The following is a 26,771-nucleotide window of genomic DNA, read 5'->3' on the forward strand; positions in this document are numbered from 1 at the left end:
CTAGATGCCGGTCTAGATGGGAAAATCTAGACTGCTTTTATTATTGATTTCAGCCAATCAAATTCGTGAATTCGGTAGTTCCCAGTCCTTGTGAGACACAGCCATATAATAATTGAAATTAAAATTTACTTAGTCTCGTTTATACCTGCTAACATGGCAAAAAGACAACAAGACTTCAGTTGGACTCATTTTGGCCAGTGTTTCTCAATATTTTGTATCAAACACTCAAACATTTTACCGCGGAATTACTCCGTTTAAAAATAAGAAAGTTTGACAAGTCAGTTAGCGCGAATGCAGTGCACTCTAAAAGGAGATGAAATCGACGTATGGAATAAAAAAGTGGTAACAAATCAAACGAAGCTGAACCAGTAACGGGCTAGTCAAGAGACACGATAATTCGGTTTTAACAATTGAAATGATCATCTAAATTGGCTTTCGTAGACTTCACAGCTACAGCTGACGTTTCGAACGATAACCCTTCGTCATAGCCAATAGACGAATTCGCTCTTGTGATCGCAGCATCACAGTTTCTTTCGAAACCATCCCCCTGTTATTGTCGTTGTAAAGTGAGAAATGATGTCATTGTACAAATGTTTGCTTTTGGACACCAATTTCACGAACTCTGTTCAAATTCTATTAAGTGTTCTTCTCATCTGTCAGTCCTACCTGGCTCTCTGTTTAAATATCCGTGAATCTCAAGAAAATGTCATCTTTACTACAGTCTTTTTAATCCGCCGTTACGTAAAGAGATTTGGGTTATCAGGCTTTGAATAATTTATTTATATAGATATATGATAATTTGAGGTGTTTTAGCTTCTTAGTTCGCTTCCACTATTGGTTTATTGTGCAGTATACACGTATAGATAATAGATTAAGAAAGATGGTAAATTTTGAGCTCGGGGAAGAAATAGAGAAAGGAATTTTCGTCTTGTCACGAGCGTGGGACAAATTATGAATTCCCATAAGGAAGCGAACCTCAGATCTTCGGATTCCGCGCTCCGATGCTCTACCACTGAGCTACTGAGCTACAAAGACTTTATGGTGAGCACGATCTATTAAGAATTTCATAGATGACACGCGTCCCGCAACTGTTGGGATTAGCAATGTCGATAGTGTCACATAGATACATTTGAGAGTTTTCTCTATAATGTATTAATTTAATTTTTTGAATTAATTATGTTGAGTTTATTAGTTTGTAACTCTTAAGTGTTACCCACTGTAAATATGGTCTTATCATTATTATTATTATTATTATTATTATTGTACCATTATTATTATTATCTTTATTAAGACCCCTTTTTATTTATGCCAGTCTCCCTGACTCGATATGCTCTTCAAATGAGTCATCGAAATGTTTACTGGACGATAAAGAAACTCTGTTGGTAATACATTTCTTTTTTGTGAGGGAAGGGTGGGTTAATCCTCCAAAGCCTGTAAGTACCCGGGGTGGCTGATAAAACTTAGCCCGGTTCTGTCGACTACTTGTACCTAATGCAACAGCCTTCATCTTCGGTCTTCCAAACGAAGATTTGACAAGCAGTTGTCTCATTTGAAGTTTTTATCGTATGCTTCAGAAGCCAGCGAGAGTTAATTCACTTTTATATATTGTTTTCCTTCAGCAAACTTCGTCAAGAGTTCCAGTACTGGTACCCAGTGGACTTGCGTGTGTCTGGAAAAGATCTGGTCCCGAATCATTTGACATACTTCCTGTACAATCACTGCGCTGTGTGGCCAAACGAGAAAGACAAGTTAGCATAACGGAATGATGGGATTTACTGTGTTAAACTCTTGAAGTTAATAAACAAAAACCCTTCAGTTCATCTGAAAGATTGGCAAATCTATACACCGAATGCAAATATGGCGTCCAATTTGAATTGCCATTGTTCTGGACTGACTAGCCTCGTCTTCACGTGGAAACACAAAAGGATTATTACATGTGTGAGAGGCTAGTGAGTCCAGAAAAATGGAAATTCAAATTAGATGCCATATTTGTATTCGGTGTATTTCCACAATCCAAAAGAGTTGCAAGCCTTGGGCAAGAATTAATCATTTATCTTTACAGTTTCAGTGCAATTAAGTTCATTACAGGAAAGAAACCTGAAAAATTGATCAATCAATCGGGTAGAGATTACATGCTTCTTTGAACTTTCTTGAAATTTTTTTTTATAACTGATTCCAACCAGGACACAAGTACAGCACAACCTTTGAAATGTTGGCAATTAGACAGTGGCCCGTGATATAAAATATGAAAGGAAAATGAGTTCACCAGGGTATTATGCGACACCAGGTTGGTTAATAGTTCTAAACTATGCGCTTTAAATGTACTAAATGTTAATTTTTTATGTTTCATATCTTTTCACAGGTGGCCTCGAAGTGTAAGAGCTAATGGACACTTGTTACTCAATTCTGAGAAGGTAAACAAAGGGGTTTGGTTTTATACAATGTGTCATTTTGTAATGATTTGCATTTTTTTTCTGTAAATTGTTTAATTTTAATGCCGCGTAAATATTTATCGTTTTGTTGTGTAGGTTGTTGCTGGTGTTTTGTTGAAATGTTTGTTCACGGGTAATATGTATGATTTTGATTTCTAGATGTCGAAATCGACTGGAAACTTTCTTACTCTGAAACAAGGTGTGGACAAATTTTCCGCTGATGGTAAGTTTTACCCCTCCCTCCCCTCCCTCCCCTCCCTCCCCTCCCTCACCTCCCTCCCCTCCCTCTCCTCCCCTCCCTCCCCTCCCTCCCCTCCCATTCCCTCCCATTCCCTTCCATTCCCTCCCATTCCCTCCCATTCCTTCCCATTCCTTCCCATTCCTCCCCATTCCCTCTTTTGCCGTCGTGTCTTTTTCCACCTTCTCTCGTCTACTCTTTTCAACCAACTTCCGTGTCTGCGACATTTTTCCTGGCTTAGGCATGCGCTTAGCATTGGCTGATGCTGGAGACACGATGGAAGATGCAAACTTTGTGGAGTTGACGGCTGATGCCGGAATCTTACGTCTTTTCACTTTCCCGGAGTGGACAAAGGTCAGCACAACGAATTCCTAGTCGTCGATTGAGTACAAAAATTTGCCAGATTGGATTTTTCACCTCTTAAGCCCTTTTTTTTATATTGTTTTGTGTAGTCATTGAGGAGGTGCCGGGTAAGCAGCCAGCCACATTTTACAGTGTAAAGGATCAAACAACAGATTAAATCCCATATGAAGATCTTATCCTTTGAGAGCCTTTTAGTGGATTGGCACGGCATTAGCTATTTTTCAGAAATAATCTGAAAACAGTTTGAGAGCGATATGATTGGGCACCAGTCCTGCACAAGACTTCCAGTCTTAAATATATCCCCTCGTTAATGCGAGTGTTAAATCCCGACATACTCTTTATACACAGGAGATGCTGGCCGGCAAAGACTCTCTGCGCACGGGTCCTGAAACGTGTTTCGATGATCGAGTATTTGAAAGGTAACTTTGGTCATAATTCGTGTAAATATCGTTTTTATTTAAGTTGGAACAGTCGATGTGTTTAAGAGTTGCTAATGAGAGGCAAATTGATTATTGACTTAATTTGCAGCTCCATCAACAAAGCCATAGAAGATTCTGACACAAACTATAAGAACATGATGTACAGAGAGGCACTCAAAACGGGCTTCTATGAACTGCAGGCAGCTAGGGACCGATACCGGGAGGGCTGTATGATGGGCATGCATCAAGACCTTGTGTTTCGGTTCATTGAGGTAATGTGCTGGGTAAAGGTTCTTTTTCAACGTAGTTTGAAGCTGATGGGTTGTAGTGGCATGCGATATGTGTTGCTTAATTCTGTGAGATAACACTCTTCGTTAAATTTGTTGTCGTCGAGTTCTTTTTTTTTTCATTGTCGTTTTTGAAGATCTGCCTGGCTTTCGCTAATCTGCATACGGCATCCGTTCCCTACCAAAACATGCAACAAGTAATTTTGAAGGTACACGTGACTTCCTCCTGCCAGAGAAGTTATCGGGAGTGTAATGATGACATAAGCAGGGTTACCTCCTGGACACAGCTTTCGAGAGGGACTGGGCTGGAGAAGCTTAACTTCACCAAGTTTTTCATTGCTGTAGACTGATATGTTGATATATTTGTTTTGTTAGGTTCAAACCCTGTTGCTGTGTCCCATCTGCCCACATCTTGCCGAACATCTGTGGGAGCTCATAGGAAAGGTGTGCTATGTAAAATGTGCTTCACTTCTTAATATTTATGCATTAAATGTTCGTTCCCGATTTCTTTTCCGCCTTACCGTGCGAAGAGTTTTAATCCCCTTATAGGAACTCAAATAGTTAGATCAATTGTTCTAGTTACCGTGAGATCTAGTTGACCGCCTCTCAGTTAGCTCAATGGATAGAGCACCGGACTGTTGTGCGGGAGGTTGAGGGTTCGAAGCCACGGCCGGACCAACACTGAAGGTCTTAAAATAACTGAGGAGAATGTGCTACCTTTCTATAATATCAAGAAATGGATAAACATTCTAGTCTTCTCGGACAAGGACGAATAAACCGTAGGTCCCGTCTCCTGGATCTATTAGTTTGTTAATTTGGTTAAGCACTGTAATGTGGTTTGGCCTGTTTACTGAGCAGCGGGGGGGAGGGGGCATTTTCAAATAAGTTTCCTTCGATTGATTGTAAACTGCTGATGCAGTCCGGTCAAAGTCCCCCGAAAAGTGTTGTGATGCGCATTTGATCATATCCAAATGTTCTACATACGTTACATCTACAGACGTTAGTTGACCACTCCCCATGGGGGCTTTTCAGGGCCAATTTCCACCCATTCCACCCCAGGGGAGGACATCCACTACACAGTAATCTCGTGCGTGGGAAATTAACGTCTCCTACCCCCAACCCTGCAGGAGACGGAGCCTACTCATCCTTCTCCGAGAAGACTAGAATATCTATCCATTTTTTGATTATAGAAAGGTAGCAAATTCTCCTCACTTATTTAAGTATCGGTCCTGCCGGGACTCGAACCCTCGACCTTCCGCACGACACAATCCGGCGCTCTAACCAATTGAGCTAACCGTGAGGCGTTTAGCTCAATATAAATATTGAATTATTATTGTATTGTATCATTGTTATTATTATAGTGCATTTTAGACCTAATATTTGGTAAACCTGACGTAAAAACGATTTAGGGTTCCCGGGTGTAGCCTCGCGTGTGGCCTCGGGTATACCTTCGTGTTTGACACTCTCGCAAATCGACAAACCTATCGATAATACTTTTGTTTTCTTGGGCGGGGAATTCTTTAAAACCGTTTGATATTTAAGTGTACGGTGATGATGGACAATTGTGACAAGTTTCAAAACCAAACACGTTTTCTTTTTCTTCTGTTGGCAGACTGGAAGTATTATGGATGCATCATGGCCGGCAGTCGGCAAGGTGGATGTGCCGTTGCTGAAGTCAGCGGACTACCTAGCGGATTGCACGCACGAGTTCCGTGTTAGAATCAAGACCATGATGAACCCAAAGGGAAAAAAGGTACTATCTTAAAAAGCTTTCCTATGTATGTGTATGAATGAATGTCCCTACCCCCCACCCCACCCCCCTGTGCTCTCTATTTGTTCTGCAAAATCTAAATGGGGAGTAACATTCAATTAACGAAATAACGTGAAAGTTTTCCTGAAGTCCACCTTTCTCATTTAGGTTAAAATTTTGGGTCACTGAAATTTACACATAGCATATTGCTACCGGCACAGAGTCAGTTCATGAGCGAAAATAACGAGAAGAATTTTCGCCCATTTTCTCAACCAAGGAAAACTGTATTTAGAAACGTGCTCAAGCATGACCCACTGTAAAGCTGGAAAGGAGTGTCTCATCTTTCTGTCAGGAACATGTAACTCCTGATAATGTGAAAACAGTAGCTTTCAACCACAATCAGTCGATAGATCATCATAGTTTAATGCTAAAAACTGCCAGGGCTTAAAAAAACTGGTCACCCAGATTTCCTCTCAAGCCATTTGAATTGCATTTAGACAAAGATTATGAAAGTCAAAAGCTGAAGCGAAAATGAAATGTGACACCTTCAGCTGATGGTGAGCTTTTTCCCAATTTTCGTAAACAAAAACCAAAATACAACGTGTAAGCTGTTCCGTCAGAGAGGGCTGTATATAGTAAATCTAAAATGTTGATCAGTTGTTTTTAGAACTCCTCGGGAAAATTGTCCAATTTATTTCGTCCAGACTTGTACTCACGTTGATCACTTTACGTATATAAAAATCCAAATTATCCCCTGTAAAGTTGTGAAGTACTATCATAACATAAACTGCACAATAAGAGGCGCCAAAGATGTTATGCTCGTTACACGTAGGCCAGATTAGAACTTCCATGTTGTTTTATTTTAAACAGAAAGATGCAGCTCCACCCAAGAAACCCAGTCATGGTATAATCTATGTGGCCAGCTCTTATCCACCTTGGCAACATGTTACTCTTATCACGCTGAAGGAAATGTACGTCAAGCTGGGAGGGAATTTCCCGGATAACAGGGATATTATGACTCGGATGAAAGAATTACCGGAAGTCAAGAGCGCCATGAAGAAGCTGATGCCATTTGTACAACACGTCAAGGTATATAAAATAATTCCTGACTTCAACATAGGAAAGAAATGATGATGTAAAAGCGAAGACCGGAAAAATCATGGCCGTTATGATGACACCTTTATTTAAAATAAATAACAATCCCAACACCAGGGTAGTCGCATCAGAACGTAAAGCTCTGGTATCAATAGGAGCGCTGATAAATAGGATCCTTAATTAAATACAATGCACAATACAAAAATAAATATAAATAATACTACTAATGATAATAACGACGGCAAGAATAACATATATGCTATCTAAATATCGAACAATACTATAAAAATCTCTCTATATACAATGGTATAATAATCTTTAAATACACCCAAAACAATAAGAATCTATTTAATATAAAGTATTGTAGAAAGTTATATTTAACTTGAGTATTATAAACAACACATCCATGATAATAAAAAGATTTCTTGGCTGTTTCAATTATAACGCGAGGCAAATGGTATTTTTAAAATTGAAATATTGCTTTAAAAATTGAGGACAGTTACCAGAAATGCATTTATTGACTAATTTAAAAGTATGTTCGTCTCTTCTCGACTGTAACTCAGGCTATTTCAGATCCCTTAAAGCTTTGTCACTATCCATAGATCTCAAAACAATTTTGGATGCCCTTCTTTGAAAATTATCCAGCAGTCTGGCATTGCCCACTCCATAAAAGTTCCATACAGTGTCGCCGTAGTCAAAAATTGGACGGATAAATGATAGATATAAAGCGTTGGCAGCATGACAAGTTAAATCTCTTCGTAATCGAGATAGCATACCTAATCTTTTGCCAGCTTAGATAAAATGTACTTTCCTCGTCTGCCTTCTAATTTTATTCAGAAGTTAAAGATTATTGTAACTGTTTCGTTGTAAAATAACAAAATAACAAAATAGCAAAATAACTCGAGTCTTACATTTAACATTTAAACATTCAACGCCTTCACTTTCTTATGAACTCTATACTTACTAGCAGCTAGTAGGAAAGATCTGTTAACTTGGTAGTTATGTCATGTCGTTTATCTTCCCTTGTTTTTATTACAATATCAATTACGTGTCGTGACATTGTGTGACAGGAATGTGTAGAACGTGACGGTCCGTCCGCCCTGGAGACCACTCTACCGTTTGATGAAGGAGAAGTTCTTGAGGAGAACAAAGCATTTCTTTCAAAAGCTCTCGAGGTAAGATTTAATTTGATGTGTTAAGTGTTGTTGGAAAACGTACCCTTGATGTGATTTCCCTTGTGGTGAAGTTGCGGTTTGCTTTATTTGTTGAGTTCAGGCAGTTTACGGGCCGACCATTTAACTCTTAACGGGGAGGGGGTGGGTGATTTTGAAAAAAATTTCCTGGAAGCGCTTGTTGGAAAAAACATTGCATGCAGCGCAAATGTAACAGAAAAAAGGGCATTTAGAACGGAAAAAAATATCCTGCACAACAGATTGCTAGCAAAAGAATTTCTTGATGACCAGAGATCACCAACCCCCCCCCCCCCCGCCACCCTCAAAAGTTAAATGGTCGGCCCCTTATGGAAACCCTCTTCTCAAGTGGCTTCATTTCACCAGTTGTATAAACTAATATCCAATGTCCCCTTTTCAAAGACATGGTGATCAGCTGTTTTCCCAAGCGTAGGGGGGGGGGGGGGGAAGGTCTGTCTTTCGCTTCACAATGGAATTTCAAGACATGGCGTAATGATTTCTGATACATCATCATCTTTCTTATTACGGAGAAGGTCCCATTCGCCCCTAGTTGTACCCCCTCTTCAGCCACGCCCTTGATACTCTAATTCAGCTGGAAGCTTAAAAGTATCATGTGGTGAAGTTTTGGAGCTAGGTCTTGTGTTTCATTTTAGCTGGTCAGTGTAGAAATCAAGCCATCAAGTGAAGCTGACAAGCGGGTTCAGGAGGACTGCGCTCCAGGCAAACCTTTCTCGATCTTCACAGCACAAGAGAATCAGGTTTGTTTTTTTTTGACTTTATATTAGATGCACGTGGGGTGATGAAGAAATATTAGAAATAGGAAACACAATCTGTTAGGTCGGCAAATAAAAGTGTTTTGAGCGCCTATTTAACAGTTTTTTTAGGAGGAGAGGCGAAGAAGAAAGGCGATTATTTGTTTTGTTTTCTTTTGTTTTTTATTTTTTGTTGCTTCTATTTAACAGTTGAAAGTCGCCTTTTGGCGACTTTTTTGAAAAATTGAGCATGGAGCCCTTCAAGGTCGCTTTTAAACCTCTGGTAAATGAACTAAAAATGTTGTCAATGCGCAATGGCGCTGTCCCATGAGATAGAATATTTATTAGATGCAGCAATTGCCCAAAATGTTACGGGCGGAAGCGGTTTGTTTAAATTTGGATAATTTTAACCTTTTTTTTGTGGGATCAAGGAAAACGAAAGTTTACACTAAACCGATGTTCAGCTCCAAGTGATTAGGGAAATGTCCGTTACTTCCTTTGTCGCTGTAAAAGGCGTAGAATTAAAATCGCTCTGTAGATTATTGCACATAACTGTAGCTTGGGGCAAGAGGAGTTTGTCCCTGTAAAGTTGAAATGAACTCCAGTACACTGATAGAGGTTTTTGGTCAGATTGTATTTCGCTTCACGCGCAGCGTAACAGAACACTACAACCCAGAAGAACCTGAATACTCGACAGAGTCTTTTGGTTACGATCCACTCCTAAGCACAGGTAGAGAATGGTATTATATGCCTGTTGATGAACTGATATATCAAGAATACAGCGACAGACAGGCCACAAACTCTAACTTTCTTGCATTTAACAACATCAACGCCAAGGTTATAAACGCGTGCTTACCAGATAACAGTGAGGAGACAAGGGTAGGTCAGAACGTCGAAGATGAAGAAATGTCTTGGAAACGTCTTCGTCCATCCTTCTTACAGACAGTTTGTAAATCGATGTACATTGGAGCTTTAATTTCTTTTGTGGTCGTCATTCTCATTGCTATAGTTTATCTGCCGATCTCATATGTCAGTTACAAAACTATCCTTCAGTGCCAGGATTACAACATCACATCAATTCCAATTCGTGTTCAATGGATGAAAACCATTTCTGACGCGATATCTGTTAGCTTCTATTACTTCTGGATCTTTTTTACTCTCCTTTTCCTTTTTCGTCCATATCAGCTGAAAGGAATGAGGAAAAAACTGATTCTGGTAAGCTTTGCGGCTTACATTTTGGACATAAGTTATCGCTTTTCTCTTCAAGCTTTTGGAAAACCATATTATAAGTCAGGCACTGAATTGCAGATTCCAATATATGTATGTCTTATTGCTAGTATATGTTTGCAACTGTATCTTGTCGTGAAACAGTTGTGCCCACTTTCAAGACTTTGCAGTACAATGTGTAAAATGATAGTGCCATTTTGCTGCTCCCTCATTTTAGGTATGATTTTGTCGGATGTTCTTTATTCAACTTATCTCAAACAGAAAGACGCAGGCAGACTGACAATTGCACTATTTTCACCTCTCATGGGGGTTGCTGTGAAGGTAATAGCAAGAATTTGTGTTCAACGATTATGGAACATTACCCATCCAGGATACTCTTACGTGTTATTGGCGCCTCTCTACTTTGGCTCAGCGATTATCTTTCGAGTTTTACAAGCAGATCTTGACCATCTTAAGACTATCGCCATTCTTGGAGTTATTCATGGAGCTGCAGAGGTCATTGAACGAAGCATCATGGCGTTCGTTGATCACATTGTCCATATTTTGTGGAAGAGGAAGTTAGCTCCTTGGGGGAGTTTTCGCACCCCTCGTCGCGAACGACTCATGGCAGATATCATCATCCTTAGTATGTTGTCTGAATTTGTCGCTGTGGTGTATGTGAACGGGCTAAGATACTTGTATGAATTTGTTTTTGTGGAAGACAGCTCTACAGACTCTATCATAGACTTGCTAAAAAACGTCACCGTATACACTTCAGTTCAGCTGGTGATTGAGTGGTTTTTCACCAGCGTGTCTTTGGCAATCGAGACCCGTTGTCAGAATGTGGCTGTGATGGCTGTTTGGCAACGAAGATGGAAAAGACACATCTTGATAGCGCTTGTAAATGCGTTTCCGCTCGCTGTATGGAATAGTTTCTGCCTCTTAAATATATTTCGTGCGCGTTATAAGGTATTCGTTACCCAGCCCTGCAAAATGCCGTTTACTTGAGAACTTCCTCACACAAATCTTGTTGTTATGAACGACTTTACAGCGGTTGCAAATTAATTTCCACTTAGTGTACGGAATAGTGTTTGAATGTTGACAGTTTTGCTTGCGCGTTGCTTAAATATAGTCGAGAAAAAGTCTTGTAAAATGCCATTTCCTAGAGTGCTCACTTGTGAATGAAAATCCAGTTTCTGTTAAAAAAATTAAAAACTTACCGAAACTGTTGGACGTACATTCAGCGAAGCCAGAGAGGATTTCTGATGAACCTTTTTTTTGTTTTTTCAAATAACAAGGGCAACATCAAAGAAAAAGGAAGATGTTATAGTCACATGAAGTAAACCAAAACGAAAGGATGAATAACACTTTGCTTAAAAGTTTTGTTTGTAGAAAGGGTTTCAACCAAACAAGAGTTACGAATAGATATTAGAGCAAGTGCGTGATACTTGCCTTCCGCCAATCGTTTGGTATAGACATTCTCCACCCTCCCCCCCCCCACCCCTTCCGTCTCACCAAGGATGTTCCTTGTTGTTTTTTTAACTGTTCTAAGTCTATTTTCAAAATCAGTAAATTGTCAATATATAAATCGCACGTCAGGTACTCGTTTTCAAAAAGAAAAACGTGATACACAATTGATGGATGCAGGGATTCTTAGAGTTGATAGGCTGATCGGGGCGGTGTAATGCTTAGCGCGCTGTATTTATGCCGGTGTGCTGGGAAGAAGCACTCTTGGAAACAAAATCTTTAGTTTATTTGAAAGTTTAGGAAATGACAACAGCTGAATCTTGGAAGTATCAATATAAAGGCTAATTTACGTATGGGAATTTTCAAATTAATGGAATGGAACTTAATCTTCGAATATGTCTTGTAAGATTGAAATGCCTTTTGTTCCTTCAATTCACAACGTGTTATTTGAGCTTCGAGTTCCTTTGACATGAAGAAAGAATGGTGAAGAGAATCCAATTTTTTTTTCCCTTTTTTTGTGGTTAAGGAAAATGAAAGTTTACCGTGACACTAAACTGACGTTCAGCTCCAGGTGATACAGGAAATGTCCTCTACTTCCTTTATCTCCGTGAAAGTAGGGGAATTCAAACTAAACCGATTTCTACATTTTTGCATTCGAGTAGGACAGCTTTAGCCTGATACAAGAATTTGAAATGAACTCCAGCACAATTTTTGAAGTTTTTGGTCAAATCGTGTTTCGCTTCACGCGCAGCGTAACAGAACATTACAGCCCAGAAGAACCTGAATTCACGACAGAGGCTTTTGGCTACGATCCATTCCTAAGCACAGGTAGAGAATGGTATTACGAGCCTGTTGATGAACTGATATATCAAGAATACAGCGACAGACAGACCACAAATTGGGTGTTTTCTGTGTGGAACAACATTCATGCAAGGGTAACAAACGCGTTCTTACCAGACGACAGCGAGGAGACTAGAGCAGATCAGAACGTCGAAGATGAAGAAATGGCTTGGAAACGTCTTCGTCCATCCTTTGCACAGACAGTTTGTAAATCGATGTGCATTGGAGCTTTGATTTCTTTTCCTGCAGCTGTTTTTATTGCCATGATTTACTTGTTGGTCTCTCTTGTATGTTACAAAACTCTCCTCCACTGCCAAAATTACTCAAAGGAATTTATTCCAATCCGTGTGCAATGGGTGAAAACTATTTCTGATGCGATTTTGTCTTTTTTCTATTACTTCTGGTTCTTTGGTATTGTCTTACTCCTTTCTCGTCCATATCAATTGAAAGGACTGAGGAAGATACTGTTCTTGATTTTGTTTGTCGCTTACTGTTTGGACGCGAGTTATCGCCTTGTGTTAGTTAAGATGGGAGTGTGGTATTATTTGGCATCAAAAGGCTACCAAACTCCGCTTTATTCGTTTTTCTTTCTAAGCGTTTGTTTACAGATTTATGTTGTGGGAAAACAGTTTTGCGGACGATCTATTAAAATGCTTCTTGTTTTGATGTGCAAAATGTCATTGATTGTTTTCGGAATTTTCCTATCTGACGTTATTTATGGAATATACAAAACAAAAACCAACGAAGTAAAGCTTCTAATTGCTCTCTTTGCCCCTGCTATTATGATGGCTGTGAAAATTGTGTCACGATTTTGTGTTCAGCGGTTATGGAACATTACTCATCCGGGATACTCCTATGTGTTATTGGCGCCTCTTTATTACGGTTCAGCGGTTGTCTTAAGAGCTTTACAAGCAGATCTCGACAATCTTCCATCCATCGCCATACTTGGAGTTCTTCACGGTGTTGCGGAAGTTGTGGAACGTAGCGTTGTGGTTGTTGTTGATCACACTTGCCACATGCTATGGAGAAGAAGATTGGCTCTTTGGGGAAGTTTCCGCACTCCTCGCCGCGAAAGACTTATGGCTGATATCGCCATTATTAGTATGTTGTATGAATCTACGGCTGTAATGTCTGTTAACGGATTGTTTTACCTGTATGAATATGTTTTCTCAGAAAATGACTCTATCATAAACTTGCTCAAGACCTTCGCACGTTACACTTCAGTTCAGCTGGTAATTGAGTGGTTTTTTACCAGTGTGTCTTTGGCGATCGAGACTCGTTATCAGAATATGGCTGTGATGGCTGTTTGGCGGCGAAAATGGAAAAGACACATTTTGGTAGCGCTTGTAAATACAGTACCACTTGCTGTATGGAATAGTGTCTGTACGTTAATTATTTTGCGTGCGCGTTACTTAAGCATAGTCGTTAAACAGCCATGTAAAATGCCATTTTCTTGAGTGATGACAGAATGAAAATCTCAGTTTCTGTTATGAAAAAAAAACTCCAAAAATTCTGACTCGTCAGCCTTGTTATACGCATATTCATTGGGACCAGAAAAGTCTTTCGATTATTCTTCTTTTAAACAAGAGCAACATCGAAGAGATGGAAGAGTTAATACTCACACGAACTAAACTGAAACGAATTAGGGAAGTAAACTTTACTAATTACCATTTTTAGTCGCTCTGTCATTAGCTCATTAAGATTAAATCAATTAAGTGTTTAACTGTAAAATCTATAAGTGTGTTGAGTGTTAGGACCTCTAAAGAGAGTTCGCGCTTGTTTAAATAAGTGGTGGTCATTTACAGTGGTCAAAAGATTTTTATGAAGTAAGTCATTTCAGTCGAACAGCTCCCAATATAAAACAGAGCAAAGCAGCTCGTACTTGCCTTCCGCAAATGGCTGGGACCCTCCCACCATACCGAACGCACACTCACACCAATATGGCGGCTTCTACACGCTTCAAATACGGTCTGCAAAGAATGTCAATTTTCCACCTCTGTTACATCATACTACGAGGGCTTTCTCGTACAGAACCATCCCTCACACCAACAACTATCTCCAGCTCATTTTACGAGGGCAAACGACTTGCCCAAGCCGAAATAACATCATTTAGTAAATACTAAAACAGTGGATAGCGTTGAAGGCGCGCTCTGATTGGCTAGTCAAATTCCGAATATCCTTTGCTATTTACCTCCGAGCAACTCGGGAAAAATGGCGTCCCGGTTTGCATCCGTGACAAGCGAAGAAATCACTCAAATTAACGACGAAGCAGTCCTGAAAACACAAAGAAAGCGACTAAATTTGGTTTGGCCGTGTTTAAAGGTAATGGTTTAAGTTTTCAACCCGGAGTTTATCGATAAAAACCAATGAGAAAGGTTTTGTTTATAAATGCAAATTAATTTTGCGTGACCTCACTTGTTCACTTGAAAATCAAAGTTAAATGATATTTTTTGCAGAATGGTTTCAATTTTTGGTGGTGTATATTATCTCACTGTTTTAGTATATACTAAAACAACTATTCACCTCAGTGTCGGTGGTTAGCGGTGGATGTTTACCTCGCCGCTTCGCGGCTCCGTAAATATCCACCACTAACCAGCTCCACCTCGGTGAATAGTTGTTAACTATCCCGACTAAAGTAAAACGAACTATGGTCTCTTCATTTTCGCAATTGACAAAGACCTGCTATCTTCTGCGATATTCTACACTTGCTGCCCTAAGGCTCATGGTCGGCGATATATCTCTAAAGCCTGGTTGGACTCGCACATGTCATAGAGGAAAAAGTCCTGTCTCTAGGAACACAAGAAATTTAAAATGTCTCTCCTTAAATGCACGAAGCTTGATGAGTCATCTGTACTGATGGAATACCAGCAAAACTACTCAAAGAAACTGCTGACGTCATTGCGCCTTCACTTTTGTTTGTTATTCAATCGGTCACTCAGCTCTGGTACCATGGCAAAACAGTACAAACTGGCCAACATAGTCCCTGTTTTCAAAAGAGGTGATCGCCAACAAGTAGAGAATTATCGACCAATATCTCTAATACCTATAGTTTCTAAAGTACTGGAAAGATGTGTTCTGAATATTATCCAAACTCATCTATACAACCAAGTGAGTAAACATCAACATGGCTTCTTAAAAGGAAAATCCTGTACCACCAACCTTATCGAAACACTGGTCGCCGGCTTGATAGAGGAAGTCAGATTGATGTCTATCTGGACATGTCAGAGGCCTTTGACAAAGTGAACCGCGCCCAACTCATGTCTAAACTTCATGTCTTTCAGTTTGGTTTTGGAGGGAAAGTATACGAATGGTTCCAGTCGTACCTCTCAGGTCGTCTTCAACGGGTTACTGTTCTTGGTGCCACATGTGACGCATTACCTGTTACATCAGGAGACCCCCAGGGGTCCATCCTCGGACCCGCTCTATTTTTACTCTACCTAAACGACCTTCTGAACATGGTTTCCGAGAGCGAAACTGCAATGTTTGCAGATGACACCAGGCTGTACAAAGAAATTAGTTCTACCGATGACGAACTTGCTCTACAGATGGATTTAAATAATATCGGATCTTTGTCCACTGAATCGGGCTTCGAATTCAATGAGACGAAAAGCCACCACCAGTCCATCAAGGTAAAACCAAACCACTGAACACTGCCTACGATATGAATGGAGCTATCTTGGAGATAACAAGTCATGAACGTGATCTTGGTGTCTGGGTTGCCACTAACCTACTTGGAATCGCCAAGTCTCAGAGCGATGCTCACGCGGAAACAAGCTGCTTGGGTTTGTTAAACGAAACACGCGTCATATACAAAGTACCAATGTAAGAAGATCAATCTATTTAACCATCGTTAGACCACATCTGGGCTATGCTGCACAAGTTTGGGCGCCACGATCTATTTTTCTTATCTCAAATCTAGGAAAGATACAGAGACGGGCTACAAAATATTTCTTGAAATTACCATTCTCGTGCTGTCAGAGTTATGAACAACGACTAAAAACTCTTCCCTTACTTTACCTGTTAGCTATTGGCATGAGTACTTAGATATGTTACTGTTTTTGAAGATTACCCATGGTCTGGTGTATATAGACCCTGCAATTGTTCCTATTGCTCGTTCTACAAGACACACACGATCGTCTGCCAATACAGATGTTATCAAATACTCTGTAACTAAATGCAAGACTTCAACCTTTCAACTGTCATTTATTGTACGAACAATAAGAATCTGGAACACATTGTTAGACGAGCTTAACCTAAGTATGAACAATGTAAACGACTTCAAACGTGCTTTGATGTGTTATTATTCGACTGCACTTCGAGAGATCTATGACATTGACAATCCTACGACTTATAAAACTATCTGTGCGAAATGCAATTCATGTCGCAGCCTGAAAACAACACCAACTCTGTGCTGTTCTTATTTAGTAATTATTGTGTAATCGTTTTATTATTTTAAGACTCTTGGGACCACAGTAATTGGCTATCGCTGTTGTGGTTGCCTTCCTGTTATTGTTATTGTAATTTATCCGTGTTCTGTATTGTATGTATTGTTGGCACAGTTAATAAAAAGAATAAATAAATAAAAATAAAATAACCCAGGAAGAACGTTTTGTGTCATCTTGTATAACGGCTCTTATTAAAAACTGGATCATTGGATAATGCAATTCAAGACTTTTTATTGGCTTAGCCATTATGGTACATGAGCCAATATACCATAATCTACACATATGGTAAGCTTAAAATCAAAAGGGAGCTAAAAAATCCGGTTTCCTCTTACAAAATAATTATTTCTTGGGGGCGTTTTTAATAAAACAATTTTTCCACTCGCGCTTGTTGGATATGAGATGATTATAGCCAACTCGGCGCTACGCGCCTCGTTGGCTATCTATCATCTCATATCCAACGCGCGCTCGTGGAATAATTGTTAATTAGTGTATACTTTAATAAATCAGTTAATCGTCGGCGATATCTAGGTCGAATGTCAGTTACTCGTTTTCAAATAGCAAAACACAACACACTTGTAATGGATAGAGAGATTTAAAAGGTGGTAGGTTTATGGAGGCGGTTGAATTCTGAGAGCACTGATGCTGTTAAGAAGACGTTAAAGAACTTGTGCGCGCGCAACCCCCGTGCGCGTGCGTTGGGATTACGTAGGTTAGTAACATCGTAAGCAAATCACGCGGACCATTTTGTTTTTGACACGTGCAATTTTCTTAAAGAAGAGTTGAAAGTTTTTGCAGTTTTTATTGATTGGCGGTTTGTTTAACGGTCGTTGTCGTTTACCTTGAGTCTACAGTTCTCCGTGTTGGAATAAACTTGTGTCTTGATTTTCCTTTTCGCTTCCGAACAGATGCTAATGTGCTGCTAAGAAGCACTGCAAGAAACACAAATGACAACAGCTGAATCTTAGCAGCATCAATGTGAAGGCAATTTACAGGAGGGAATTTTGAATTTAATGAAACAAAACTTAACACTGGTTTGAGCGTTGTAGAATTTTATAAAGTAACTTTTTTTTTCTGTACTGCACAACTTGATATGTTGATATGTTCCGTTCTAGTCCTACCCTACTGCGGTAATGCAGTGAAAATGGATTAGAAAAAGAAACCAAACCAGGGATAATTAAAATAGAATCAGCATATCCCTTTTCTTATTAAACATAGATACCGACGAATAATTTTGGTTTTCTTTTTTCAACAGTCTTTTTCTGACAAAGTTTTGATTAGAGCCGATTAGGTGTTCTATCTAATCATGGAAGTGTCTGAATTATCAAATTTCTTATCCGCCGTGAAAGTAATGATACGGAAATAAATGAAGAACGAAAGTTATTTAAAGTGCTCGGCTTTAATGGAAATTATATGGTTTCGATGTTAGTAGGATACAAATCCCTCTTTTCCCATGGTACATAGGTTGTTTGTATGTTTGTGCGAAGAACGGTTTCAAGATCTCGCTTGCAATGGGCTAGAACATGCAAAAAAGATCTGCTAGTTTCTTTGAAGTTAACCTGTCTGTCTCTCTGTCTGCCTGCCCGACCATCTGTATGTCCCTATTTGTGTCTTTGGCTGTTTCTCTGTATTTCTGTCTGCCTGCCTGACCATCTGTATGTCCCTGTTTGTGTCTTTGGCTGTTTCTCTGTATTTCTGTCTGCCTGCCCGACCATCTGTATGTCCCTGTTTGTGTCTTTGGCTGTTTCTCTGTATTTCTGTCTGCATGTCTTTACATCTGTCTGTCATTATGTTGGTTATTCTTCCTCGCAGACAAATGGTTCCAGTGGCGCCGCAGAGATAAAAGGTAAATCTCCCATTCCATCTGAGAAACAACCGTCCCCAGTTTGCCGATTTGTAAATGTCAAACTATTTGGAGTTGAACCGGCCCAAGGTGCCAAGGGAAACCAAGCTACAGTGCTGCTAGAGAACCCGAAAGGACAATACCTGTTGAACTTGGACCAACTCACAAGCGAGGTCAGTTAAAAAAAAACCAATAAAGGGTCAGTGTTGTTACTTTGGTGGATATCAGTTTGGTTTCGTTGTGTATTTAACCTTTTTCTAGGAGAAAAAGCAGGCAGAAGGGTACTGTGGCGTTTAAGCTTTCTTTTGAGTGTCATGAAAGTTACTTGGTTTTCTTTGTGTGAGCAAATCAGCAGTTTGTAAGCGCAACTGTTCGTAATATATTGCTGTAAATTATCTCTTTAGAACAAGTTTCTATCATTGTAGTTATGCTTATGAAGAATTTTAGCAGCAACGTTTGTCTTAAAGTGAGGTGATTGTATTTGTTATTTTTGATTTCTTGTGGTTTTAGGTTGCAGCCGTTTTTGGTCTTAGAGGAAGAAAACTTTTGCTGTCGGCATCGCCCAGCTGTGATTCACGTGAGTAATTCAAGTACAGTTTTATCGCAGAAAAGAATGAAGACTTTTAAGGAGTTTGTTACCTCGACAATGGATGAAACGTGTTGCGCGGTGGCAACTATGAAATTTGACAACTCAGTGATTTGCAGTATTGAAGGTTTCAGAGAAGCATTTTAGAAACTCACATGACGAAGTGTAAATTTTAAGTATTATGTCGTAGTGGTACTTGGGTATAAAATGTTTTCAGTAAATTGCGGCTTTCTTCTGATTTTGTTTTCACTGTCGATCTGCCACCTTGACCTTTCAGTTTCACAAACAACACGAATTCTGGAAAGTGGTTGATTCATAGCTTTAATTTTCTCGTATTTTGTAATGATTTTGGATCTCTCCTTTGTTTGGTTGTGTTTGTTGACAGCCCTGACAAGTGAAAACATCATGAAATACAGTGGACAGTGCCTTTGCGCTTTCATTGCGAAGAATAAACATGATGAAAATGCAGCGGCACTTTATGGTGCCAAAATCAAGGAGTTTCCCAGCGAAGTAAAATGAATTTAAAAGTCCACATGAATGAACTCTTATTTTTAGATACTCTGAGTATTACATCCAAACTACCTCAAGCAGTTTCTACGGAGAAAAGAGAAAAGGAGCTTTTTCTCTCTCTAATACTTTTTCTCTCCCCGCTTTAGACAAATTACAAATGAAGTAGGATGGGAGAGGGACTTGGCGACATTTTGCGATTTTAATTGACCTTAATATATTGAAATTCAAACTGATTTGAACTCCGTTTATAAATAATTCCGAAATGGTTCATATTAAAAACTTGCTTACAATTTATTAGAGGCGTGGCACTAGCTTTTTGAGAGGTTTGGGTCGTGCGTGTTGAGAAATACTCCTGTTGTTATAAATGGTGTGATGTCACATGACATAGATTTTCAGTTTCTATATTATGGGCTAATTTAAAAAGTGGAGCACATGGCTGTAGTCCTTCTTCTGTTTGGTCTGACCAACGTTAGGCACTCGGTCAGGGGAGACGAGCAATGATAATATTAACGAATATTTTTACAGTATAGCTGCTCAGTGCATAAGTACTTGTTATCAGAGGGATCCTGTAAAGATAAAACAAAATATACAAAAATAAAAACCAAAAATAAATGAATGACTTGATTTCTCCTAAGATAAAGTTTTATATCTTCTGTTCCAATAAAATTCTAAAAAATATATCCTTGCCTAATATTTTTCGTGGGTAATTTCCACACGCGGTAGGGAATAGTTTTTCCCTCCTAGAGACATTCCGTGCGCGTTTGCAGGTAGTCGTTACCCCCAGCTGTGCAAAATGCCTTTTACTTGAGAACTTCTTCACACAAATCTTGCTCTTATGAAGGACTCTATAGCGCTTACCTTGCGATTTAATTTCCACTTGCTGTATGGAATGAAGTTTGAATGTTAATCATTCTGCGCGCGCGTTACTTAATTAGCGCTATTAAATAATGCTTGAGTGCTCACTTCTATCAAAAATTTAAACTTTCCCAAACTGCTGACTGGTCATCGGTATTGACGCACATTCAGTGGAGCAAGAGCTGATTTCGGATGAACCTTTTCCTTATATAACGAGGGCAACATCAAAGGGAAAGGAAGATGTTATAGTCACATGAAGTAAAGCAAAACAAAATAATGATGTAAACTTTCGTTAGCTAGATGGATGGACAGACTTTATTAAGGTGCCAGAAATATTTAGCTAGAAATAGCCAATTGGGGACACTAACGCATAAATATAACATATAAGAGTACTAGCATTGTGTAAAAATAGATACATAGTAGTTAAAAAAATTCACACGTTTCAAAGTTATAATTATTAAGATAATAGAAGTAATGATAATAATAATAATGCTAATAATAATAGGTTCGGCGTTACTTTAAATCGATTGTACTACTATTATGTTGAGTAAGCATAGCAACTGCGTCTTCTCTCCGACACGTTGATGACCGGAACTGCCTTTTTTTTTTTTAATTCTAGAAGGCTTGTTTTGTTGCGAATTTTCCAATAGAAGAAACGGAACTTAATCGTCGAATGTGTCTTGTAAAATTGAAATGCCTTTTGTTTCTTTACTACACAACGAAGAGAAAATCTTGAAGAAATTAAATTGGATAAGTTCGAACTTTAAGTTTGTTGACCAATTTATATTTGTGGTAAAGGAAAAAGAAAGTTTAGACCGACCGCAACTGAAACCACGAGGTGGAGCCGGAAATGTCATTTCCTTCTTTTATCACCGTGAAAGCAGGGGAATTAAAACTGAGCCGTTTACTTGAATTTTTGCATTCGAGGATGACAGCTATAGCTTGATAATGAAATATGAAATGAGCTCTAGCACAATTATAGAGGTTTTTGGTCAAATAGTGTATCGCTTCACACGCCAATACTCCCCAGAAGAACCTGAATTCACTACAGTCTTTTGGCTACGATCCACTCCTAAGCACAGGTAGAGAATGGTATTATGAGCCTGTTGATGAACTGATATACCAAGAATATAGCGTCAGATCAAGAGAGGCCTCAAACTCGAACTTTTTTTGCATTTAACAACATCAATGTCACCGTGTTATAAATGCATGCTTACCAGAAGACAGTGAAGAAACAAGGGCAGATGAGAACGTCGAAGATGAAGAAATGGCTTGGAAACGTCTCCGTCCATCCTTCTTACAAACATTTTTTAAATCGATGTACATTGGAGCTTTGATTTCCCAATTTTGAACTTCTATTGAACTAGTTGACCAACGAGAGCTTAAAGTTAGAAAACTGAGTTCACTCGAGCCCAATTTAAGTGTAAGATTTAAACAAGGTCGTTTAAAAATTCTGTTTGAGGCTGCGTCGGTGGGAGTAACGAAATAATTTGGATATATCAACAAAGTTGAAATGGTAAATTAGCCACCGTAATGATTACAAAAGCTGACGTTTCGAGCGTTAGCCCTTCGTCGGGGCGAAGGGCTAGCGCTCGAAACCTCAGCTTTTGTAATCATTACGGTGGCTAATTTACCATTTCAACTTTGTTGATATATCCAAATTATTTCGTTTAAAAATTCATTCGATTCAGCTGTCAAATGACCGCTGTCTTAAGCTAATTATATTCATACCTGATTTACGGGTAAATGAAGTCTCTTGCAGTTTCGGCAAGACCATTGCTTTTTGAGAAAATTGTTCGAATTGCGAATACAACTCCGTGTCGCTTTGGAAGATTTTGTTCACACGAAGGTAAATTGGTAAATAGTACTGCGGATAAGGTTCCTACAACCCGGAAGAACCTGAATTCACGACAGAGACTTTTGACTACGATCCATTCCCAACCACAGGTCGGTAAATAGATTCTTCAAATTGTGGATGTAGTACCGCCGGTATTGCTCTGAAAGATATTGTTTATATAAAGGTAGAATGGCTGCCAGTACATTGATAGAGGTTTTTGGTCAAATCGTGTATCGCTTCACGCGCAGCGTAACAGAACATTACAACCCAGAAGAACCTGAAATCACGACAGAGTCTTTTGGCTACGATCCACTCCAAAGCACAGGTAGAGAATGGTATCATGAGTCTGTTGATGAACTTATTTACCAAGAATATAGCCACAGACAAGCCACAAACGGGGTGTTATCTGCGTGGAACAACAAAAATGTACGGGTAACAAACGCATGCTTACCAGACGACAGTGAGGAGACAAGGGCAGATCAGAACGTCGAAGAAAATGAGATGGCTTGGAAACGTCTTCGTCCATCCTTTGCACAGACAGTTTGTAAATCGATGTACATTGGAGCTTCGATTTCATTTCTGGTCGCCGTTCTCATTAGCATAGTTTACCTGCAGATCTCATATGTTAGCTACAAAACTATTCTTAATTGTCAGGGTTACAACATCACATCAATTCCAATTCGTGTCCAATGGATCAAAACAATTTCTGACGCGATATCTGTTAGTTTCTATTACTTCTGGATCTTTGTTACTCTCATGTTCCTTTTCCGTCCATATCAACTGAAAGGAATGAGGACAAAACTGATTCTGGTAAGCTTTGCTGCTTACTTTTTGGACATAGGTTATCGCTTTTCTCTTCAAGTTATTGGAAAGCCTTATTATAAATCAGCCATTGAATTGCAGATTCCAATATATGCTTGTCTCATCAGCAGTATATGTTTGCAATTATATATTGTCGGGAGACAGTTCTGCCCTCGTTCAAGACTGGCAAGTTTAATGTGTAAAATGACAGTGCCATTTTGCTCCACCCTTGTTTTTGGAATTATTTTTTCGGATATTCTTTATTCAGCGTATCTCAAACAAAACAACACAGGTAGACTGATAATTGCCCTATTTTCACCTCTCTTGGGAGTAGCTGTCAAGGTAATATCAAGAATTTGTGTTCAACGATTATGGAACATTACTCATCCAGGATACTCTTACGTGTTATTGGCGCCTCTCTACTTTGGCTCAGCGATTATCTTTCGAGTTTTACAAGCAGATCTTGACAATCTCCAGTCTATCGCTATTCTTGGAGCTATTCACGGTACTGCAGAGGTCCTTGAACGGAGCATCATGGCCTTGGTTGATCACATTGTCCATATGTCGTGGAAAAGGAAATTAGCTCCTTGGGGGAGTTTTCGCACTCCTCGTCGTGAACGACTCATGGCAGATATCATCATCCTTAGTATGCTGTCTGAATCTGTTGCTGTGCTCTCAGTTAACGGATTACTATACTTGTATGAATTTGTTTTTGTGGAAAACAGCTCTACAGACTCTATCATAGACTTGCTCAAGACCTTCGGCGTCTACACTTCAGTTCAGCTGGTAATTGAGTGGTTTTTCACCAGCGTTTCTCTAGCGATTGAGACTCGTTATCAGAATGTGGCTGTGATGGCTGTTTGGCGACGAAGATGGAAAAGACATATCTTGTTAGCGCTTGTTACTACATTTCCAATCGCTGTATGGAATAGTTTTTGTCTCTTAATGATATTTCGTGCGCGTTATAATATAGACCTCAACCAGCCATGCAAGATGCCGTTTAGTTAAAAACTTTCTCGTACAAACCTTACTTTTGTTATCGACTTCACAACTTTAATTGGTGTCAATCAAAGTTGATGTGAGGTTTAAGGAAATGCCTTTCTCTGGTCATTCTTCAGTTTAACCATTTAACTGCCAAGATCTGATTGGGAATTCTCCCTTCTAGCTACTACACATTTCCTCGAAAATAAGTTGAGAGAATTTGGTGTTGGATCAGGATAAAAACTTCAGCCTGATAAGTGTCAGTACCCTCATTAGCTGTTTGCAGAATGGTGTATTGATATTTTAAGAAGCTTCTTGAAAAGAATGGATTCTGGGAGTTAAAGTGTCAATACCTTAGTTTGTGTCACTGAAGTGCTGAATTTTGGCGTTGAATTTTCAGTCTGGGCAGAGTTTTAATAACCCTTAGCTTGCCAGGGTCTAAAATTACTTTTATGTGCATAGTTACACTGAATCTTTAGCTTTATTTTAAGGTCAGTCATGTGACTTTTACCAGACACTTGCCAACTTTAATAATTTTCAAATTGTTTCGCAATTTCCCTGGAGTTTTTGTTTTTAGGTTTTAACTGTAGGGATCTATGAAAAATATATTGTATAAATTAGATTAGATACAGTTTCTTTCATACTGTAAAGCGCTCAGAGGCTTGCAATAAGCGCCGTATAAATTGTATGTATTATTATGTTTTGTTTTGCATTATTTTGGAGTGATCATCTGATCACGAAAAGAAAAGGACTATCATTAAACAGATTCGCCAGAGGGAATGAGTAAAGTAATTCACTTGCTACGTTAATGCACTTAAAAGTGCCCAGAGAGCAGTAAAGTCTTATCCTTCCTGTTCATCAATTTAAGATGTTTGCGGTTTTCTCTTTTTGTTTAATCGAGTGTTCACATGGTATCCTCAGTTTTTGTAAGGGTTTAAATAAACGTGATTTACGCTGAATAGTGAAAAATTTCCTGGTTCTGTGGGGAGGAGAGGAAACTTGGTCCAAGTAGGATTTTGTTTTCATCAAAGCATATCTTTTTACCCCCACTAACAGTAACAATCACTAGACCTCCGTGAAAAAGCATGTCCTCAGATCCTGCGACTGAACATCGAGACCCTTTTTCATCAAACAATAGAAAAAATTCGTATCGGCACATAGACCTTTGATCAGGAATCCTACAAAATTTCATTTGCACTAGCGTTGGGGTTTGAGTTGTTCTTTTTAGCAAAGTATTACTGTCATCTATTTGACTGTACCATGTGATACAGAGCGACTGTTAAATCTTCGATGATACTGAAGAATCGTCACTTTAAAGCTGTAACTGAATTATTTCTGGTTATAATTATCAGTTTCGGTTGGGATTAATATTTTACGTGAGAGAATGCTTTCAAGAAAAATGAGAAAATGTGTTGATTTCTGTCGAAAGCTAACAACTTAATTAAAGGGGAATATTAACCCTGTTGCATTTAGGATCATCAAATATCGCCTGCTTGAATTCAGCACCGTAAATGGGCTGCACTATAACCATTATAACGTCATACAATGTCTGGTAGATCTTCAATGAACAACTTGATTTTGCATATTTGAGGGACTCTTCAAAGTTTTTAGCTAACAATTCACACTATTGTTACAAGCTGTTTTTGATAATATTTCGAGATTGCTATCTACAATTTGTCCTTGTTGATAAGGAGATTTATCATCCATCAGCACTAAACCACTCATTCAAACTTGTTTGTTCTGATCAGTGGTCAGGGATGTGACCTTTTTACAGTCCAGTTCTTGACTGAATCGCTTTAATCGTTTTTTAAACGCAAATATCTATTGTTCCACGAGCCCGTTCGTTTTTCTTCAAGGTAAGACAACACCTTAAACATTCGTGAAGGACAGAGCGGAAATCGCGTTTCCCCAAAACGAAAGGCACCGGGTTGATGGCGGAGGCAGTGAATCTTGTGTAGTAAAACATCAAATACTCTGTCCACAAAGGTAATGACCCCAGAGTTCCACCGTCGTCCATAAGTGTATGGCGCCCAGCAAATAAGGAACACGGCTAACATGCCTGCAAACACCACAGCCACTTTCCATTCTGATGCAACACTGGAGCATGTTTTATTGTCGTCAAGAGAGCAGTCCTTCCGTAGCTTGGCCTTTTTCTCCACTCTGTACAAGTCAACAAGCGCAAAAATACGTGTGTGGCAATAAAACATCGTAACCAAAGGTACAATGAGGAAGAGGATCATCGCAACGATTGAGTAAATTCGGTGAACTCGGAGCTTGTGCTCGTAATAATTGTCGTCTGGATATATGATCCAAGACAGCTGAATAAGAGACACAAAGGCAGCACAGACCCAACAGGCACATACCAGACAAACAGAAGCTCTTTGCTTTGGGAGGGAATCATATCTTAAAGCGTGAACCACTGTGGCAAACAGATGCAACGTCAAAACAGTTAGATGCAGAACTGTGGAGACCGACACAAACCTCCAGAAGGCAGCACTTGAAAGGCACCATGATGGGGTGTATGAGACATTACAGGCCAGGTACAAAGGAATCCCTACCAGACCGGCCAAAAAATCACTGACTGCTAAGCTTGCTAATACACCATTGGTCACTGTTTGGACTGAGTTTCTTTCTTCGAAGATCCAGGATCAGAGCGGTGGCATTGGCGATGATTATCAACACTGCAAGAATGACAGGATAGATATCAAAGTGAACAGAAAATCCGTTCACTAATTCTTCTTCCAGTGTCTAGTTGCTTTTATCTTCCCAGTCCAAATAGTCCACCATTGTATACTTCTGTGTTTTGTTTTCGCTGTTTTTAAGACGCTATTAATCAGGTCAAGTTCCAAGATATTTGTGCTATCTCGTTGCTAAGTA

At 39.3% G+C, this 26,771-nt stretch overlaps 5 protein-coding genes and 1 pseudogene across 6 annotated transcripts in view; 4 read left to right on the forward strand and 2 right to left on the reverse strand.

Annotated features, from left to right (window-relative positions):
• Window positions 1-26,771, reverse strand: part of LOC148724246 (histamine H2 receptor-like) — a 45,365-nt pseudogene that overhangs the window by 16,689 nt on the left and 1,905 nt on the right. The window contains exon 1 of the transcript XR_015991879.1: window positions 25,659-26,771. This exon is cut by the window's right edge and continues 1,905 nt beyond it. The product of XR_015991879.1 is annotated as a histamine H2 receptor-like (transcript). The remainder of the gene's footprint in view (window positions 1-25,658) is intronic.
• The window catches only part of LOC111344801 (WW domain-binding protein 4), a 48,292-nt gene that overhangs the window by 13,080 nt on the left and 8,441 nt on the right, over window positions 1-26,771 (reverse strand).
• LOC148724248 (leucine--tRNA ligase, cytoplasmic-like) lies at window positions 292-20,032 on the forward strand. The gene is made up of 15 exons (XM_088733309.1): window positions 292-368; window positions 1,575-1,748; window positions 2,363-2,414; window positions 2,592-2,655; window positions 2,912-3,024; window positions 3,382-3,452; window positions 3,562-3,724; window positions 4,115-4,183; window positions 5,352-5,492; window positions 6,360-6,578; window positions 7,655-7,759; window positions 8,428-8,532; window positions 18,294-18,497; window positions 18,835-18,901; window positions 19,296-20,032. The coding sequence occupies exons 1-15, from the start codon at window positions 292-294 to the stop codon at window positions 19,427-19,429; spliced, it is 1,758 nt and encodes a 585-aa protein (XP_088589435.1). The 3' UTR covers window positions 19,430-20,032.
• Window positions 8,545-11,023, forward strand: LOC148724249 (uncharacterized). Its single transcript, XM_088733860.1, has one exon. The coding sequence runs from the start codon at window positions 9,121-9,123 to the stop codon at window positions 10,738-10,740; it is 1,620 nt and encodes a 539-aa protein (XP_088589986.1). The 5' UTR covers window positions 8,545-9,120; the 3' UTR covers window positions 10,741-11,023.
• LOC148724250 (uncharacterized) lies at window positions 11,224-14,719 on the forward strand. Its single transcript, XM_088733863.1, has one exon. It carries the CDS (start codon window positions 11,892-11,894, stop codon window positions 13,494-13,496), a length of 1,605 nt encoding a protein of 534 aa, XP_088589989.1. The 5' UTR covers window positions 11,224-11,891; the 3' UTR covers window positions 13,497-14,719.
• On the forward strand, window positions 21,864-24,669 carry LOC148724251 (uncharacterized). The gene has a single exon (XM_088733862.1). It carries the CDS (start codon window positions 22,302-22,304, stop codon window positions 23,919-23,921), a length of 1,620 nt encoding a protein of 539 aa, XP_088589988.1. The 5' UTR covers window positions 21,864-22,301; the 3' UTR covers window positions 23,922-24,669.

The sequence above is a fragment of the Stylophora pistillata genome, chromosome 9 (genome assembly GCF_964205215.1).
Source record: "Stylophora pistillata chromosome 9, jaStyPist1.2, whole genome shotgun sequence".
NCBI classification, from domain to species: domain Eukaryota; kingdom Metazoa; phylum Cnidaria; class Anthozoa; order Scleractinia; family Pocilloporidae; genus Stylophora; species Stylophora pistillata.

Coding starts and splice junctions, on each gene's coding strand:
- LOC148724251 (XM_088733862.1), top strand. CDS start 22,302: ATGGCTGCCAGTACATTGATAGAGGTTTTTGGTCAAATCGTGTATCGC.
- LOC148724248 (XM_088733309.1), top strand. CDS start 292: ATGCAGTGCACTCTAAAAGGAGATGAAATCGACGTATGGAATAAAAAA. Junction 2,656..2,911: donor GGACAAATTTTCCGCTGATG/GTAAGTTTTACC, acceptor TTCCTGGCTTAG/GCATGCGCTTAGCATTGGCT. Junction 6,579..7,654: donor CATTTGTACAACACGTCAAG/GTATATAAAATA, acceptor ATTGTGTGACAG/GAATGTGTAGAACGTGACGG.
- LOC148724250 (XM_088733863.1), top strand. CDS start 11,892: ATGAACTCCAGCACAATTTTTGAAGTTTTTGGTCAAATCGTGTTTCGC.
- LOC148724249 (XM_088733860.1), top strand. CDS start 9,121: ATGAACTCCAGTACACTGATAGAGGTTTTTGGTCAGATTGTATTTCGC.